This window comes from Tamandua tetradactyla, chromosome 18, assembly GCF_023851605.1.
Source record: "Tamandua tetradactyla isolate mTamTet1 chromosome 18, mTamTet1.pri, whole genome shotgun sequence".
Classification (NCBI taxonomy): domain Eukaryota; kingdom Metazoa; phylum Chordata; class Mammalia; order Pilosa; family Myrmecophagidae; genus Tamandua; species Tamandua tetradactyla.
In genome coordinates this window covers 76,179,215-76,199,615 of record NC_135344.1, presented here as the reverse complement: position 1 = coordinate 76,199,615, position 20,401 = coordinate 76,179,215, and the positions used below count along the sequence as shown (strand labels likewise).

The 20,401-nt window shown below is 39.6% G+C and overlaps 1 protein-coding gene and 2 pseudogenes across 17 annotated transcripts in view; all 3 read left to right on the top strand.

The window, feature by feature from the left end:
* SPIRE1 (spire type actin nucleation factor 1) overlaps positions 1 to 20,401 on the top strand; it is a 362,107-nt gene that overhangs the window by 326,044 nt on the left and 15,662 nt on the right. For 13 of the 17 annotated variants that reach the window (XM_077136029.1, XM_077136030.1, XM_077136026.1 and 10 more), the window contains one exon: positions 984 to 1,159. In XM_077136029.1, the coding sequence (XP_076992144.1) occupies positions 984 to 1,159 (176 nt within the window). The remainder of the gene's footprint in view (positions 1 to 983; positions 1,160 to 20,401) is intronic. The other 4 variants (XM_077136025.1, XM_077136034.1, XM_077136027.1 and 1 more) reach the window with 1 other exon arrangement.
* On the top strand, positions 4,915 to 9,751 carry LOC143662782 (adenylyl cyclase-associated protein 1 pseudogene; annotated as a pseudogene).
* LOC143662780 (adenylyl cyclase-associated protein 1 pseudogene) lies at positions 9,153 to 10,816 on the top strand (annotated as a pseudogene).

The window sequence follows — 20,401 nt, the reverse complement described above, 5'->3', positions numbered from 1 at the left end:
AATTTAGGCAATGTTTAATTTTTCATTTAAAATATTGAAGAAATTAATTCTACTTCATTGGGAGATAACAGAGTAATAGTGTGAAAGAGAAGGGTGTTAGAATCAATATTAGCAAAGATTCAAATATCAGCCTTGCCGCACACCAGCTGTATGACCTTGGCTAGTCCTTCTGAGCCTTACTTACTTAGTTCACTTACTTGCAAATGGAGATAAAATCTGTGTTAATGATTGTAGACATTTACTGTGTACTGCCTGTACACGGCCCAGCATTGAGGAAGCATTTTACATGCAATTATTAACTCATTCAGTCCCTCCACAAGCCCATGTCTGTTATTATCACCACTTTACAAATGAGGAGGCTCAGAGTTAGACTGCCTGCTGTCTAACCAGCCTGCACCTTGCTGTATTAAACTCCTTCTTATTGCTTTCCTCTCCAAATGTGAGCTCTCAATAAGGTAAATCAGATTGATCAGAGGGAATGAATGGATCCCAAAGTATTTGTGGTCACATTAAATTTGTTTATATGAATGAATTATGTATTTTCATTTTTAAGTCAAACTGCTTTCAAATCTTACAGTCATGTGCCTAGTAAGGCTTTTTATCTGCTCTTTCATCCATCCATCACAAACTCTTCAGAAGCTATAAAGTAACCCTAGCCTCTCTGGACCCCAGTTTCTTCATCTGGAAAATGAAGAAGTTGGAGTCAGTTTTATCTGTGGGATCTCTCCCAGCTTTGAATTCTACTTTACAAATGTGAATATATAATTATTAATTTAAAGATACCCTTTAATTGAATCTGACAGTTAATATCTAACAAAAAAATAATTTATATAATTTCCCTGTAAGAAACCTCTGTCTTATATTTGAGTTACAGGGAAATGCTGTTACCTGGTGTGTTCTTCCAGAAATGTATGAAAAGTACATTTGGTCCACTGATTGCCTTTCTTGGTTCAAAGAAAGGTAAGCATTTACCTCTCTTTTAGCAGATGTAACTACCCCTGAGTCTCCAAAGAGTGTGGTGGAACCATCTGCGGTGAATGGAGGTTTAGCATTACAAGCAAAAGACAGTGAGGTGAGGGCTCCGCAGCAGGTTCCTGTACAGCGAAAGAAACTCCTCAAAGCCCCGACGCTGGCCGAGCTGGACAGCTCTGACTCAGAGGTAAGACCCCCACAGTCCTGGGAGCCTCAGCCTGCAGCTGTGGTGTCTTCATCTCTTCCTTCTCCGTTTCAGTAGAGTGTGGGTTAAATTCACTGGGTTACCAGGAAAGGGAACAGTGGATTACTTACTGTTATTTTGTAACAGTTGATGTAGTATCCAATAGAGTGTATAGAATTAATTCTGAAATACATACATGGTTTTAAATTATAGTGGGATTAGAATTAGTAAGCCATTTTCAAACTAATGTTACTTTAAATATTTTCCCTTTTGTTTTGGGAAGGGAAAAAAACTGCAAAACAACCCCATATACATGTCTGTTAATTTTTCCCTGTTAGTCACACATGCACATGCTTGAGTTTGCTCTTTCTGCAATAGTGAAACCATCAGCAGGTCACCAAAAGAAAGGCCTTTGCTGGGGTTCTTCAGGTCCTGGCCCTCACAGCGCTCTCTATACCCCTACTGCTTTGGAGAGAAAAATCTCATTTCCTCCAGCACCCACCTGGATGCTGTTGCTTCCGCATCTCTCTCTGCCTCAACCAATAGATTTGGGTCATCATCCCTGCTGGGTGTCACCACTGCGAGGTCCTCAGAACCACCCCACAAGTAAAATGAACTCTCACTCCATCTTCCCTCCTCCCTCACCCTCTGCCTAACCAGAGGACACATGTACCAAAACCAGAAGCTAGCTCTTCTTCCCACATGCGTCCGAGTTAGGGTCAGAGGGATAATTCTTAAACCCTCCTCACCCTCCTGTAACAATTCTCTGCCCTGGTCCAGTCAATCCATTCACAAAGATTTAACTAAACTCTTCTTCAGCCTTAGGAGCAGTGAGGCGATGTCCTTATTACTCTCTGCCTTCTCTCGGCCTTCTCTCTGTCTCTCTCTGTCTCTCTCTACCAGTCTTTCTGACCTCACCTCCTCCTCTCAATTTCATCCTCCTCACAGCCACCCGTTCTTTGTCACGCCCCCTCTTCCACACTCACAGGAGACACGTTCCCTAACATTAAGCACCTCTGTGATTAAACTGATCCCTGCTAACACCACCAGTTTCGTTTCACATCACTCCCTCCGGCAAATTGTGTTCTTCAGCCAATTGCCAAGTGCTCTTTCCTGCACAGTCCGAAATCCCTCACTTCTTCATCCTTTCGTAGTCAGTGCACACCTTACCTTCCCTGAAGATGATCCTGACCCTGCTACCCCATAAGGACCCCTTGTCTGTGATTCCATAGCAACCTTTCCTTCTCTCTATTATTAGAGTTAGAGCACTTAATACTTTATTGTGTAATTATCCATTTATATCTATCCCCCTACCCAGCAGACTGCAAGTACCCTGCAAAGAGGGGCTGTGCATAATTCACTCTGATCTCTAATTCCTAACACCCAGTAGACAAGTATTTAAATATATTCATGCTAACCTATAGGGACAATGGCTTACATTAAAAGAGCATCTACGGGGTGCAAAGTTAGTTCAGTGGTAGAATTCTCGCCTGCCATGTGGGAGACCCAGGTTTGATTCCCTGCCTGTGTACTTTCCCTGCCATGCCCCCCACCCCCCAAAAATTCAACAAATGGTGCTGCAATAAAGGGGATAGCCACCAAAATGAAATGTGACCCCCACCATATATCATAAAGAAAAAAAAAAGAGGATTTTCTCAGTCTTTTACATAGCCACCTGTGGGAAGCATTTCCATCATCACAGAAAGTTCAACTGGGCAGTGCTGAGCTAAGGAAAGGGGTGTGCTGAGCGCACCTTCCTTTTTTTTTTTTAATTTTTATTAATAAAACCAACCAACATACAATATGAACATTTTTTATCACGTAGTTTTATATCCATCATCATGATCATTTCTAAGAACATTTACATCAATTCAGAAAAAGAAATAAAAAACAAAAAAAATTCATACATACCATACCCCTTACCCCTCCTTTTCATTGATCACTAGCATTTCAATCCACTAAATTTGCTTTAACATTTGTTCCCCCTATTATTTATTTATTTTTAATCCATATGTTTTACTCATCTGTCCATAAGGTAGATAAAAGAAGCATCAGACACAAGGTTTTCACAATTGCACAGTCACATTGCGAAAGCTATATCATTATTCAGTCATCATCAAGAAACATGGCTACTGGAACACAGCTCTGCGTTTTCAGGCAGTTCCTTCCAGCCTCTCCATTACACCTTAACAAAAAAGATGGTATCTGTTTAATGCATAAGAATAACCTCCAGGATAACCTCTCGACTCTGTTTGGAATCTCTCAGCCATTGACACTTTATTTTGTCTCATTTCTCTGTTCCCCCCTTTTGGTCGAGAAGGTTTTCTCAATCCCTTGATGCTGAGTCCCAGCTCATTCTAGGATTTCTGTCCCGCATTGCCAGGAAGGTCCACACCCCTGGGAGTCATGTCCCACATAGAGAGGGGAAGGGCAGTGAGTTTGCTTGTTGTGTTGGCTGAGAGAGAGGCTACATCTGAGCAACAGAAGAGGTTCTCTTGGGGGTGCCTCTTAGGCCTAATTTTAAGTAGGTTTAGCCTATCCTTCACAGGATTAAGTTTCATGTGAACAGACCCCAAGATTGAGGGCTCAGCCTATTGCTTTGATTGTCCCCACTGCTTGTGAGAATATCAAGAATTCTCCACTTGGGAAAGTTGAATTTTCCCCTTTTCTCACCACTCCCCTAAGGGGACTTTCCAAATACTTTTTTATTCACTGTTCAAATTACTCTGGGATTTATTGAGGCATCACTCTGGACAAACCTCCAAAATTTCATGCCCTACTCAAGGTTCCATGTACTTATAGTGTTCAATTAAGCTGTCTATATAAGTTATATTAGGAAATGCACTAGTCAAAATATAAATTTTATACCAAATAAACATTTTTTGCTTTAGTCTTGCACATACATTAAAGTTTTAAAATATTAATTACCATCTATTTTCAGCACTCTGCATTATTGTCATTCCTTTGTTCTTCCTCATGTAAAACATTTTTAAATTTGTACATTTAGTCACTATCATTATACATTCTAGGCATTCCTAGATTATACCATCTCAGTCTTTATTGTCTGTCTTTCCTTCTGATTTCATTTGTGCCCCCAGCCCTCCTCCCTCTGTCACTCTCACATTCAGCTTCATTCCTACTGACCTACTTTTAACTCCTTTCTTAGTCCTCAGTCATGCACCTCCACCGAGACAATAACATACACCAGTCCCATAATGAGATATATTTATAGCCTCTAGAATCTTCTTAGATGACCTTTATTTTTAAAGATAAGATGCTAACGCTCCAAATCTGAATCTTGAGATATTTGCTGGACATACTACGCAAATCAGATATAGATCATTTCCATCCAAATACCCATCATCAGAATATTATGCAGGAAATAAGGTACTGAAAAGAGAGATTAGCGCTAGATACAATTATCTCTGACCTTCCTCGCTGACTGCTGGTTTAAGCCGCAATGAATCATAGTTGTTTAGTCAGTGCTAGTAGAAAACAAAAAAAAACTTATACCAATAAGCAGAAAGCTTTCTTTTCAATCAACTATATTTCATATTTAGACTTTATAAAATCTAAGTTTTAATAAAGTTTCTATTGATGAGGCACAGCTTTAATTTGATAAACAAACAAAAAAACTTTTTGTCCGATTTCAAATTTCACAGCTTTATTGAGCAATTGATGAATCAGGCCACATCCTATTCATAAAGTGGAAGGAACCTCCGCTGAGGGGATGGAAAGGGGAAACTCACAGAGAGCGAATGTGGAAGAAAGTGAGGAAATGGTCTGATTGGCTGACACTAAGTTTCATTTTACTTAGTGGGAAATAGGTGGTTGCTTAAGAATGAGGACGTTACTTGACCATAACTGATCGGCTGTATCACATTTACAGGAAATACAAACTAGCTTAGATTTTTAGTTTTGCTGACTTGAGACTTAGTATGCACGCCTCCATGTTGGGCCCACTAGATTTTATTTATCAATCTTAATAGTGATTGGGTAGGGGACTTCCGGAGAAGATGGCGGCTTAGTAAGACGCGCGGGTCTTAGTTCCTCCTCCAGAAAAGCAACTAAAGAAACAGAAACAATACGAAACAGCTCCCGGAGCCACGACAGAGACCAAAAAGACAGCGTACCCCATTCTGGAACGGCTGAACGGGCAGGGAGAATCCGCTGCAGTGAGATACCCGAGGGGCGCGCGGTTTCCCGGGCCAGCTGCGAGATTCGGATTGGCAAGTTAAAGGAGCCACAGCATCTTTTACTGGTGGGCCCCGCAGACAGACGAGCACCACGAGCGCCACCTACTTGGCAGGAAAAGAAAAACAGAGCCCAGAGATTTCACAGAAAAACCTTTCAATCAGCCAGGTCCCACACCCAGGGAAATCTGATCAAATGCCCAGACACCAGCAGAAAATAATGGATGACGCTCGGAAAATTGAAGATATGGCCCAGTCAAAGGAACAAACCAATAGTTCAAATGAGATACAGGAGCTGAGACAACTAATGCTGAATATACGAACAGAAATGGAAAAATTCTTCAAAAACCAAATCAATAAATTGAGGGAGGACATGAAGAAGACATGGGCTGAACAAAAAGAAGAAATAGAAAATCTGAAAAAACAAATCACAGAACTTATGGGAGTGAAGGACAAAGAAGAAAAAATGGAAAAAACAATGGATACCTACAATGGTAGATCTAAAGAGACAGAAGCTACAATTAGTGAACTGGAGGATGGAACATCTGAATTCCAAAAAGAAACAGAAACTATAGGGAAAAGAATGGAAAAACTTGAGCAGGGGATCAGGGAACTGAATGACAATATAAAGCGCACAAATATACGTGTTGTGGGTGTCCCAGAAGAAGAAGAGAAGGGAAAAGGAGGAGAAAAACTAATGGAAGAAATTATCACTGAAAATTTCCCAACTCTTATGAAAGACCTAAATTGGCAGATCCAAGAAGTGCAGCGCACCCCAAAGAGAATAGACCCAAATAGGCGTTCTCCAAGACACTTACTAGTTAGAATGTCAGAGGTCAAAGAGAAAGAGAGGATCTTGAAAGCAGCAAGAGAAAAACAATCTGTCACATACAAGGGAAACCCAATAAGACTATATGTAGATTTCTCAGCAGAAACCATGGAAGCTAGAAGACAGTGGGATGATATATTTAAATTACTAAAAGAGAAAAACTGCCAACCAAGACTTCTATATCCAGCAAAATTGTCCTTCAAAAATGAAGGAGAAATTAAAACATTTATAGACAAAAAGTCACTGAGAGAATTTGTGACCAAGAGACCAGCTCTGCAAGAAATACTAAAGGGAGCACTAGAGTCAGATACGAAAAGACAGAAGAGAGAGGTATGGAGTAAAGTGTAGAATGAAGGAAAACCAGATATGATATATATAATACAAAAGCCAAAATGGTAGAGGAAAATATTATCCAAACAGTAATAACACTACAATTTAATGGACTGAATTTCCCAATCAAAAGACATAGAATGGCAGAATGGATTACGACCCAGCAATACCACTGCTAGGTATCTACTCAAAGGACTTAAGGGCAAAGACACAGACGGACATTTGCACACCAGCGTTTATAGCAGCATTATCTACAATTGCAAAGAGATGGAAACAGCCAAAATATCCATCAACAGACGAGTGGCTAAACAAACTGTGGCATATACCTACGATGGAATATTATGCAGCTTTAAGACAGAATAAACTTATGAAGCATGTAATAACATGGATGGACCTAGAGAACATTATGCTGAGTGAGTCTAGCCAAAAACTAAAGGACAAACACTGTATGGTCCCACTGATGTGAACCAACATTCGAGAATCAGCTTGGAATATATCATTGGTAACAGAGACCAGCAGGAGTTAGAAACAGGGTAAGATAATGGGTAATTGAAGCTGAAGGGATACAGACTGTGCAACAGGACTAGATACAAAAACTCAAAAATGGACAGCACAATAATACCTAAGTGTAATGTAACTATGTTGGAACACTGAATGAAGCTGCACCTGAAATATAGTTTTTTGTTTGTTTGTTCGTTTCTTTGTATCTTTTGTTTTTGCTTTTTTCTTTTTCCTTTTTTTGTATATATATATATTTTATTAGTATTATTATTTTAATTCTCTTCTCTATATTAACATTCTATATCTTTTTCTGCTGTTTTGCTAGTTCTTTTCCTAAATCGATGCAAATGTACTAAGAAATGATGATCATACATCTATGTGATGATACTAAGAATTACTGAGTGCATGTGTAGATTGGAATGATTTCTAAATGTTGTGTTAATTTCTTTTCTTTTTTTTTTGATTAATAAAAAAAAAACAGTGGTTGGGTAGTTTGGTTCATCCTACCAAGATGTCTTAAATTAAACTGCTTTCAGATTACCTCCTGGCTGGTTAAAACAAACTCAGAAGAATGTCTTTGATAATGCTAGATATTAATTGAAGTTTATATAGACATGAATGACACACCGCATAGCCCTTGCAAAGTTTTCCTGACAGTGTAAACTAGTGAAGACTGTTGTCTGTACAGAACCTGCCCTGGTTCTGGTTCGGGTTCCAAAGCCTACAATAGGATGCTGCATCTTGTCAGCTGCCATTGCCATCCATCTGATGAGGGCATTTCATTCGGTGATCTCCAGATCTCTTCCATTTCCAGAATTTTTTTTTTTATTTTGTTTTAAAAGAAGTTTTATTGTGATACCTTCACATACCACATAGTCCATCCCACAATCAGTAGACATCTTATTAAGAACATTTAGGGAAGATTGCTGAGCAGTTCTTGCCAGAAGTGGAGAGCAATTGTTCACCATTCCAAGGTGGTGCAATTTGGCTGACGTGCAAATCTTGTAGAAAGATTATACATCCACTGTGCAGGAAGCAGTATCCCAGGTCTCTGACATGCACCGTGGATATGGAGACAGTAATCCAAAGGATTGTCTCCTTATGTGCAAGCATTTGACGTGCTTCTTGCCGATCCTGTAGCAGAGTACGTGAGGATCAGTAAAGAGATTGGGGGAAATATGCAGAAACATGCGGAGATGGTCCACACAGGCTTGAAGTTGGAGTAGGCTCTCTTGACTGCAGCCTCTCAGTGCCAGCATCCAACAGGTAATAAGCTTTCTAAATTGTTGGCACCCATCTCAGAGCAGATCCAAAAAGTGATAATCTTTTGAGAGAAGAACTGAGCCAGCAAGTTGTTCAATCACCTGTCAGCTGTAAGTGAAAGCATCCAGGCCCTGGGTTGAGTGGCTTTGACTCCCAAGCCTGGGCCTTACATGAAAGAAATGAATGGTGCTGCCATATTTTATACAAATCAAGTCCTCAAGGAGTACAAAAGATGTGGATAAGGAGCATGTGGGCTGGGTCAAAGCTTACTTGAGTATATGGACAGAGCAGCAGGCTTACATTAAGGAGTATCATACCACTGAGCTGGTCTGGAGCAAAAGGACCCTGTGGCAAAGAACTGAGTGGATTGATATCTGGACCCTCAGCTGGATGGAGTCCTCCCACCCCCACCCCTTCAACCAGGTCCATCTCCCCCCACCCAGTCCCGACCAATTCAGGCTCAGATGACTGTGCTTCATCTTCAGCACTCTTCCCAAATTAATCAGGGGGAGAGTATTACACATGCTCAGAAACATGTATCTGATGACATGAAGACCACAAGAACCCTGCCCTTTTATATTCCATAATCCAGATGATGTCTTAAATTTTTTGATGGAGGGGAGCCATTTTCATTTCACTTCTGCAAAGACCCATTTGAGAAGTTTTTTGGAAATTGAAGAGGCCTCTGTGGAATCAGAAACGGATTTTTTTCTCTGCCGTCTGTGGGTTTCCGTCTTTTGGAGATGGATTTTCTTCTTTTGAAACAGATTTGCTTCATTTGGTACATTGGGACACGGGACCCTTACTTCAGTTTCTTCAACATCCTTTGGTGGTAGAATTGGCAACTTCAACTCCATATCAACCTCTACTAAACTAGTTAATGGCAGAAAAATCATTACAAAGAGAACTACTGAGAATAGTCAAGAAAGTAAAGGTGGAGAAGATGGCCAGTTGAAGTCCTTAACAGTAAATGGTAAGGGGAAGCTACTACACTTGGATAACATGAAATTCAACACACACATTTAATAGAAATGTTAAACTATGATAAGCACAGTTCGAGGATTAACAGGAACAATTATTTGAAAATTTTAAGTGAACTCTTTCAGTACAACTGTACCTAACTAAAGTATTTATAAATAGTTCATCAGAGCACCTATTTGCCATAGACTTCTGAGTTCATTGTTGGGACCATTTTAATAGGGCCATTTTTTTCTTTAAAATTGTTGTAAATATTTGTATACCCTTTGCTTTTTATTGAACTTAATCCAAGGTGAACCGTGAAAAAAAAAAACAAACCAAGAACCCTGCCCTGAAGGCTCAGAGTGGTCCAGTACACAATGGCCCCAAAGCATTTTCCGCACATAAAAGGCGTCATTCCTTCCCTCAAAGCAGCCCCAAAGAAAGAGCCAGTTCTACTGTAACTGGAAGGCAAGAAGTGAAGAGTGGAAAATTAGAATGTTTCTAACCTGGTGATTGATGATACAGAGCTGGAGCAGGTGGCTAACATGTACAAGTGTGTCGACACAGCATTGCAGATCAGGGGCAAAATTAACTCCATTACAGTAGATAACAGTAAGAAACTTGGATTGGTGTTCAATGATATGGTGGGCATTGTAGAGATAATCAGTAGTGTGGATATCAAAGTTCAGATTAAACTGCCAACCATTTCCATCAGCAAAACAGATGGCTGCCATGCTTATATGAGCAAGAATTCCCTGGATTGTAAGATATTCAGTGCCAAATCTGAGATGAATGTCCTTATTCTTCCAGAAAGTGATAACTTTATCGAGTTCCCGGTCCCTGAGCAGTTCAAGACCATATGGATGGCTAAAAGTTGGTCACCACACTGACAGCAGTTGTTGGATAAGTGAAGTGCCACTGGTTCTTTGCCCTCTTTCTTCACACCATGAGATAAATCTGTATCAAAATGGTTCTTTTCTAGGTTTCATCTACCTTCCTGCTCTTAAACCGCTTTTCTGTTCTGAGAAGCACATCTACCTGCCTTCACTGAAATATAATTCAGATTAAGATTTGGAGTGGGGTCAGCTGATAATCTTCAAGAAGGGATAGCTTTTCCATATCAGCTCAATCACACCACAAGTCTATTCTTTTGGAACTTCAGACCAAGATTAATGGGTTTAGTTTTCAGCTCTGAGGGTTACTTTATTTCGGGAAGAATAAAACAGTTTTTAGGAATTAAGAAATCAGAATGTGCTTTGCACAGGTCTTTTACTAACAGTGAGCGCATGAGGATAGCAGCAACTGGTGTGTTTCCAGTTAGATCTTCTAACCAAATTAATTTTTCACTATTGACAAGTAAGACAAAAGTTGCACTGGCCCAGTGGCTGAGGCTTGGCCATCTCACATTCCAAGCAAAATTGTTCCCTATATGCATTTCTTTTATTTTGCATTCCATCCTGGATCTGCCTTGACTATGAGATGGTAGGTTCTCCTCGACCAGCTGCTGTAGCAGTGACTTGTACCAGGGTAGTTGAGGGAGTCTTCGACCCTTTCTCTGGGATCTCCGCCGAGCAACTTCCTATACAGATGACTTGAAGTTGTGGGGGAGCGGGGTGGGGAGGAAACAACACACCATTCCAAGGAATCTGGCATTCCTTTCTCCTCACATGCTAGGTGCCTGCAATCCATCCTTACTGCCTTCTTTTCCTGTCATGCTCAACAGCTTATGGCTTCTGTCCAGGTACCTGAACAGAGGACTAAAACCTCTACGGCAGGCTGGATTTAGGTCTCCATTTATGTCAGAATCTTGCACAGCACCGCTAATGTAAATTTCAGTCTTTCCCTCTAGGACAAACACTTACCAAAATATGCAACATTTTGGTGGGAGAGAGATTGTCCTGTGACTTTTAACCATTTCTTGAAGCCTGTGAAAATAAACCTTGATCTGCTTTAAAGTTATACAGAAAATGGAATAAAATTAATACAAAAAAAAAAGAACATTTTCATTATTCCAAAAAGAAAAACACAAACCCCTTAGCAATCACCTCAATCCTTCTATCCTCCAACCCTACATTACCACTAATCTAATTCTGACTCAATAAATTTGTTTGTATTTGCATTCTTTGTAAATGGAATTATGCCATATGTAATACTTTCTATTCCATTTAGTATGTTTTTTAATTATTGTCATTTTTTAATTGCAAAAGTTGTACGTTTACAAAAAAGTCATGTAAAAAATACAACATTCCCATATAACCCCTGCTGTTAACACTTGTTATAGCAGATGGAAAAAGATTAAGATATTATTGTTAAATGTAGTCCATAGATTGCATTAGGTAAATTTATCCCATATACCACCGTATTATTAACACCTTGTAGCTGTGATATACATTAGTTCTAATTCATGTATTTGTACAATTAACCACCTTCATATACAGCAGGGTTCACTATATTATACAGTTCCTTGTTTCATCTTCTAGCTTTCCGTATAGTGGCATGCATGACCCTAAAGTTCCCCTTTCAACCACATTCACAAACATGATTCAGTGTTGTTAATTATACTCACAATAATGTGCTACCATCACCACTATCCTTTTATAATCCCTTTATAATCAACCTAAATAGAAATTCTATACAAAGTAAGCATCAGCTCCCCATTCTCTACCCAGTCCGTCCCCTGATAACCTGTATTCTAGATTCTAACTCTGTGAGTTTGCTTCCTATAATTATTTCACATCGGTCAGATCATACAGCATTTGTCCTTCTGTATGTTTCTATCTTTTTGCAATTGTAAATAATGTTGCTAGAACATCAGTGGGCAAATGTCTATTCCTGTCCCTGCTTTCAGTTCTTCTGAGTATACACGTAGTAGCAGGATTGCCAGATCATATGGCAGTTCTGTACTTAGCTTCCTGAGGAACCACCAAACTGTCTGCCACTGCAGTTGCATCATTTTAAAACAGCAAAGAATGAGTGTCCTTATTTCTTCACGTTGCTCCAACACTTGTAGTTTCCTGTTTTTTTTTACTAGTGGCCATTCTAGTAAGTGTGAAATGTTATCTCATGGTGGTTTTGACTTGCATCCCCTAATAGCTAGTGATGTTGAGCATCTTTTCATGTACTTTTTAGCCATTTGTATTTCCTCTTTGGAAAAATGTGTACTCCATTTTTTAATTGGGCTTTTTGTGTTTTTATTGCTGAATTATAGGATTCTTTATTTATTCTGGATATTAAGCCCTTATCAGATATGTGGTTTCCAAATACTTTCTCCCATTGAGAAGAGTGCCTTTTTGTTTTCTTGACAAAGTCCTTTGAAGCACAAAAGTTTTTAATTTTGAGGAGGCTTCATTTATCTACTTTTTCTTTCTTCTTGTGGTTTGGGTGTAAAGTCTAAGAAACTATTACCTACCACAAGATCTTGAAGATGCTTCCCCACATTTTCTTCTAGGAGTTTATGATCCAGGTTCTTATATTTAGGTCTTTAATCCATTTTGAGTTTATTGTTATGTATGGTGTGCGGTAGTAGTCCTCTTTCATTCTTTGTATATGGATATCTACTTCTCCCAGTACCATTGGTTGAAGAGAGTATTCTTTCCCAGTTGAGTGCACTAGGCAGCATTGTTAAACATCAATAGGCCATACATGTGAGGGTCTGTTTCTAAACTCTCAATTCATTTCTATTAGCCAATCTTTATGCCAGTGCCATGTTGTTTTCATCATTGTAGATTTGTTATATGGCTTTAATATTAAGAAGTGTGAATCCTCCAACTTTATTCCTCTTCAAGATGTTTTTGGCTTTTGGGGACCCCTTACCCTTCCAAATAAATTTGATAATTGGCTCTTCCATTTCTGCAAGATACAGTGTTGGAATTTGTATTGGGATGGCCTTGAATCTGTAAATTAATTTGGGTAGAATTGTCATCTTAATGATATTTAGTCTCCCAATTTCATGAACACAGAATGTCCTTCCATGTATTTAGGTCTTTGATTTCTTGAACTTGTTGTTTTGTAGTTTTTTGAGTATAAGTCCTTTACATCCTTGGTTAAATTTATTCCTAGGTATTTGATTCTTTTTATTGCTGTTGTAAATGAAATTTTTTTCATCCTCCGAGATTTCTCATTATTAATGAATAGAAGCACTACTGACTTTTGCTTATTGATCTTATATTTGCCAGTTTGCTGAACTCATTTATTAACTCTAGTAGCTTTGTTGTAGATTTTGGGGGGCTTTATATAATGGGATCATGTCATCTAGAAATAGTGAAAGTTTTATTTCTTCCTTTCCAATTTGGATGCCTTTTATATCTTTTTCTTGCCTAACTGCTCTGACTGTAATTTTCAGTACAATGTTGAATATTAGTTTTGACAGTGGGCATCTTTGTATTGTTCCAGATCTTGGAAAACTTTCAGTCTTTCACCATTGAGTATGATGTTTGCTATGGGTTTTTCGTATATGCCTTTATCGTGTTGAGTAGGTTTCTTTCTATCCCTATTTTTCTATGTGGTTTTATCAAGAAAAGATACTGGATTCTTCAAATGCCTTTTCTGTATCAATCAAGATGATCATGTGTTTTTTCCCTTTGATATGTTAATGCAGTGTATTACATTAATTGATTTTCTTACGCAGAACCACCCTTGAATACCTGGGTTAAATAGCACTTGATTATGGTGTTTAATTCTTTTAATGTGCTATTGGATTCAATTTGCAATATTTTGTCAAGGAATTTTACGTCTTTATTCATTAGAGAGATTGGTTTGAAGTTTTCTTTTCCTGTAGTATCTTTATCTGGCTTTGGTTTTAGAGTGATGTTGGTTTCTTAGAATGAGTTAGGTAGTATATCCCTTCTTCAATTTTTGGAAGAGTTTGAACATGATTGGTATTAATTCTTATTGGAACAATCAGTAGATTTCATTTGTGAAGCGATCTGGTCCTGGGCTTTTTTGTTGTTGATAGGCTTTTGATGACTGATTCCATCTCTTTACTTGTAATCGGTCTGTTTAGGTCCTATATTTCTCCTAGAGTCAGTGTAGTTTGTTCATGTGTTTCTAGGAATTTCTCCATATCCTCTTGGTTGTCTGATTTTTGGGCATACAATCGTTCATAATATCCTCTTATGATCCCTTTTATTTCTGTGGGGTCAGTAGTAATGTCCCACCTCTCATTTCTGTTTTTATGTATTTGCATCTTCTCTCTTTTCTTCTTTGTCAGTGTAGCTAAATATAGTCACCTTTATTGCTCTTCTCAAAGAACCAACTTTTAATTTTAATTTTCTCTTTTTTTTTCAGTTTCATTTATTTCTGTTCTAATCTTTGTTTTTCTTTCCTTCTGCTTGCTTTGGAATTAGTTTGCTGTTCTTCTGTATTACTCAAGTGTGCAGTTGAATCTTTGATTTTAGCTCTTTCTTCTTTGTAAACATTTAGGGCTATAAATTTCCCTCAGCTTCGCCTTTGCTGCATCATGTAAGTTTTGATATGTTGTGTTGTCGTTTTCGTTTGTCGCAAGATATTTACTGATTTCCCTTGCACATTCTTCTTTGATCCACTGATTGAGTGTGTTGTTTAAATTCCATATATTTGTGAATTTTCCAGTTCTCTGGCTGTTGCTGCTTCCATTATGGTCAATGAAAGTGCTTTGTATGATTTCAATCTTTTTTAAAATATATTGAGACTTTTTTGTGACCCAACACCTGGTCTATCTTGGAGAATGACCCAAGAGCACTTGCTTTGGTGTGCAGTATTTTTTATATGTCTGTTAGTTCTAGTTCATTTATCATGTTATTCAAGTTCTCTGTTTCCTTATTGTTCCTCTGCCTAGATGTTCTATTGGTGAGAGTAGTGTATTGAAGTCTCCAACTGCTACTGTAGAGACCTATTTCTCCCTTCAGTTTTGCCAGTGTTTGCCTCATGTACTTTGGGGCACCATGGTTAGCTGCATAAATATTTATGATGATTACTTATTCTTTCTCAATTTCACCTTTTATTAATATATAGTGTCCTTCTTTGTTATAACAGTTTTGCATTTAAAGTCTCTTTGGACTGATGTTAGTATCGCTACTGTAGCTCTTTTTTGGTTTCTTTTTCCAACCTTTCACTTTCAACCTATTTGCACCTTTGAGTCTAAGGTGACTTTATAGACAGCATACTTTTTAAATTTATTCTGCCAGTTTCTGTGTTTTGATTGGGGAGTTTAATCCATTAACATTTGGTGTTATTACTGTAAAAGCAGGATTCTGCCATTTTATCCTTTGGTTTTCATATATTATATCTTTTCTCTCTCTCTCTTTTTATCCTGTTAGTTACCTTTACTGATAATCTTCATTTCTTCACAGTTCTTCTACCCACTCTCTCCTATCTTTTCCTTTCAGCCTGCAGAACTCTCTTTAGTATTTCTTATAGGACAGGTCTCTTGTCCTCTCTCAGTTTTTGTTTATCTGTGAATATTTTAAATTCTCCCTCATTTTTGAAGGACAGTTTTTCCAGATAAAGAGTTCTTAGCTGGCAGTTCTTCTATTTCAGTACCTTAAAGATATCATACCACTTCCACCTTGCCTCCATAGTTTATGATGAGAAATCGGCTCTTAGTCTTATTACCATTCCTTTATCTGTGACGGGTCGCTTTTCCCTTGATGCTTACAGGATTCTCTCTTTATTTTTGGCATTTGACATTCTGATTAACATGTGTCTTGGGGTAGGTCTGTTAGTATTTATTCTGTTTGGAGCACATTGGACATATATATTTGTATCTTTCATAAGCGTTGGGAAATTTCCAGCCATTATTTCCTCAGATATTCTTTCTGCCATTTTCCCTTCTCTTTTCCTTCTGGAACACTCATGACATATATTTTTGTGCTTTGTGCTGTCCTTCAGTTCCCTGAGACCCTTCTCAGTTTTTTCCATTCTTTTCTCTCTCTCTTCTTCTCTCTGTAAGATTTCAATTGTTCTCTGTTCTAGTTTGCTGATTCTTTCTTTTGCCTGTTCATATCTGCTGTTGTATGCTTCTAGTGAATTTGGGGGGGCGGGGAGGGGGCAGTGCATGAGCTGGGAATCTCTAGTGTATTTTTAATCTCTTCTGTTGTGCCTTTCATTCCCATAATTTCTGTTTCTTTGTATACTTTTTAATTCTTCTTAAAGAATTAAAAAGTTGACTCAGTGTTTTCTTAATATCCTTTATCTCTTCAGCCATATTTTCCTTCATCTCCTTGAATTGATTGGAGATTTATTTGTACATCTTTGATTAGTCATTCCAAATTCTATGTCTCCTCTAAAGTTTTGATTTGTTCCTTTGGGCCATATCTTATTTCTTATTATGGCTCATAATTTTTAACTGATGTCTAGGCATCTGATTATCTTGATGAGTTTACTCTGAGGGTCATTTTCTCTCTCTTGCCTCCGGTTTATTGTTAATTGGCTTTGCATTAAGGCTCATCTTTGACACATGGTTCAATTTGTTCTAGTCCTTTAGAACTGCCTGGGTTTAACTGATCAAAGTTTTTTAGTTTTTCATCATCTGATTTTTGTCCTGGATATGAAGTATAATTTTTAAGATTTCACTATTTGAGCAGTTGTTTCACCCCAGGGAAAGCTTCCTTTCCTCTCTTCATTCTCTGGGAATCTCATTCTATCCTCTTTGTTTTTGTTTTGTCTCTATAGTGTTTTTTCACACTCCTTTCATTGACTCAGACACAGACCCACTCCTAAGAGCCCTGGAGAAAGCATCAGGAAAGCCTTTTTTTTGCAACTCCCCAAAGCTACACTTTCCTGGCCTGCCCAACAGATGACACCCTTTAGCAAACTTCCTCATAGCCCTAAGGAAGCCCTGTGTCTTTAAACCTCCACTGCCTTCACTCCTTTTGGGGGTGGAGTTGAAACAGTTGCTGCAGCTGACCCTGTTCAGGCCTGGCTGAAACAGCAGTTCAGAGCCAGGACCCTGAGATCCAAACTCATGGATCAAAAGCCCTGATGAGTGTCCAGCCATGACCCACCCATTCTTGGGGAAGAGGAATTCCACATCCCTCTCCATTCGCAGCAGCCAGCCACGGACCAGACCCCAAGGTATCCTGCCTCAAGAATGGGGGATGGGCACCAGCAACCACTACAAAGCAAACTACTCACAGTTCTTTACTGTGGCTTCTCAGCCTCTTCTTCCTGCTCTTCTCTGGATGCTATAAAGTGCCCCCCTGGCCTCCAGACCCCCAGGCAGGTCCTGCCTGTCCACTAGCCGGTTCTGGATGAGGAGTGAGTCCTGAACCTCCCTACTGTACCATCTTTCCCAGAAGTTCCCCCAATTCCAGAATTTTTAAGTTCTACCCTAGCAGCAGGAAAAGACATTGAGGAATTTTTTCCCTACCTTAATTAATGCCTGATGTTAGAAAGTTCCTAAACCAGGCATTTTGGAATGGTCATACTTGCTCACATATAAATGCCCACACATACAGGCTGTTAAATACATCCACATCACATTTCTCAGACTCTCTTCATTCACATGTTATAGTAATTTTCTGTTCTGTACTTTTGTCTCTTTTTCTGTGTGTTCTTTTCACCAGCTTCTTTGTTTTTCCAGTTAAATATTTATTGAATGCCTTTGTATTACATATCATTTCATTAAGTACCAAGGGTAGAGGCAGAAATAAGACCCCTCTGCCCTCTGGTTGTTATCATTTAAATGAGAAATGGAAGACATCTCCAGAAGGATGATGGTAGGTATTTGGTGAGCACCCACTGTCCACAAGTATGTTTCAGACTGATTAGTGTACGACTAGACCACAAACGTCAGAGCCTGTAGGAGCCAGTCGGCTCAAATGGCTGGAGGAGCCTCAGGAAAGAGGCTGGATTCCGGTTTTGGCATCAGATGAGCATCATAGCCTGGCAGAGGGCGTCTACTTTGTTGTCTAATACTTAACTTTGTGGTGTCCTAGTGTGTTTTCATTTTTCTCCTCTACTGGACTGTAATTTCCCTGAGGACAGAATTGCAGCCTGATCCAAATCTCGGTTTCTTACTCCCTCCCTGGGAGGTGGTGGGTTTGCTGATTTAATGAATTCCTGGCAAAGGTTGTGCCATGAACAAAGGCAAAGTCGAGACTCAGGGATGTAATTGAAGACCAATAGAGACTAAATAGCAAGGAGTCTCAGAAATCTAATCTTACTCTTTTTCTGCCTTCTCCATTTTATCATTTTTCCTTCCTTCCTTCCCATTTGATGAGGGGCTTCCAGACGTTCTTTTAAGCACCAAAACCCTTTCTACAAACTAAATTTATACAAGGCACAGTGTCAGCTAGAAATGGAGGCGAGTTGAGACCATGCCCATTGCCACCTGGTCCCTTCCTTCAGGGCCCTCTAGACCTGAGAGAGCCATTTGGAGCTCCTTTTCCATCCTAAGAGGAAGCGCTACATAATATAGTCAACACTCGCATACTGACACCACCTCCACCACTTCCCAGATGCCCTCCCCTCTTTGCACTGTCCCACTAATAAAGCCCTTGAGATGGTGGCCATGAGATCAGAGCTACTGCTGCAGAACCTGGCATAGACTTTGATTTCTCCTTAGAAAGAAGCAGTGGCTCACCTAGCTGCAAAAGGAGTAGTTTATTCAATTCTTGCAGAACAGTTGCAAAAATAATATAGACCCCCTCTTATGTTGCTAGTAAAAATGTAAATTTTTGCTGGCGTGTAGGCATTTAATTACCTTAATTAGTTTATTCTGGAGATTGCTTTCACTTCTTTTATCTAGGGTTTTCTTGCTAGATGAATTTGTTGTCTATCTGTTCTTTGGCATTCCATTCAGCTTTATCTGGACCTTTAGCTTAAGTTTTGTTTAACAGAGGAGAATTTTTCAGTTCTTGTTTTCTTGTTTCTTGCCCTGCTTGTGTGGTGCCTTCCCCCACACACACACTTAGGAGGGTCTATTTAGATATTATAGACCCCAGCCAGATTTTCCCAGACCAAACTGGCCTCCTATCAGGAGGAAAGAGTCACCTGCATCAGTTTTCCAAGGGTGAGACCCAGCAGGTTGAAAGACTTTCCTGTGAAGTCTCTGGACTCTGTTTTTCTTATCCTGCCCTGTGCGTGGCGCTTGTCTGACTGCAGGTCCCACCAGCATAAGATGATGCAGTACCTTTAACTTTGGCAGACTCTCCCTGCTGGGGGCGTGGTGGAGAGAGAGGAGAGGTTGTAGGCTGGTTTTAATGGCTTCAAATTACCAAGCCCTGGTGTCTGAATTCCTTGATGGAGGGATTCCACCTGAGTTGGGCTTCACCCCGCCCCTGGGGAAGGCACAGGCTCCAGACAAGCCCCCAAAAGAGCTCACTTCTGCCTATGCCTGGGGCAGTTGCAGCCTGAAAAGTCCTGCTGCTGTATCCAGAGGCAGTCAAGCCTTTGTAGATACACAGCCACAAAAACCTCTGTTTCCTTCTTTTTTTTTTCCCCTTTTTCTGTCAGTCCTGCCCCCTTGGCACCAGGGCAAAAATGAGCAACCTCCGCTTTGATCAGGTTCACCTAAGCCGGGGGCCTATTTTTAGTAGTCAGAATTTGTTAATTAGTTCCACAATTGGCGTTTGATTGTGCCCAGTCCCTGCTGCTGGTAAAGTCCTTTCCTTTCTCCTCTGGGAAGTGGCCTGTGGGGGAGGGGCGCTGGCCGCCGCAGCTTTGGGAACTCACTGTTCGGGGAGGTGCTCGCAGCCAGTCCAGCTGGTCCAGACTGGGGTACGCTGTGTCTGGTCACTGACGTGGCCCCAGGAGCTGTTCTGTACTGTTTCTGGTTATTTAGTAGTTGTTCTGGAGGACGAACTAAAATGCGCACGTTGTTCAGCCGCCATCTTGACCCTAAAAATGTAAATTGGAGCAGCTGCTATGGAAAACAGCTTGGATATTCCTTAGAAAGTTAAACATAGAGCTACCATAGGACCATGCAATCCCATTTCTAGGTATATATCCCAAAGAATTGAAAACATGGACTCGTCCAGATATCTGTAAAACAGTGTTGTGAATAATGCCACAAAAGCCAAAAGGTGAAATCCACCCGAATGTCCACCAGCAGATGAATGGATAAACGAAATATAATATATGCATACACGGGAATATGACTCAGCCTTAAAAAGGATGAACTTTATATAGATGCTTCAAGATGGATAAACCTTGAACACATCATGTTGAGTGAAACAAGTCAGATAAAAA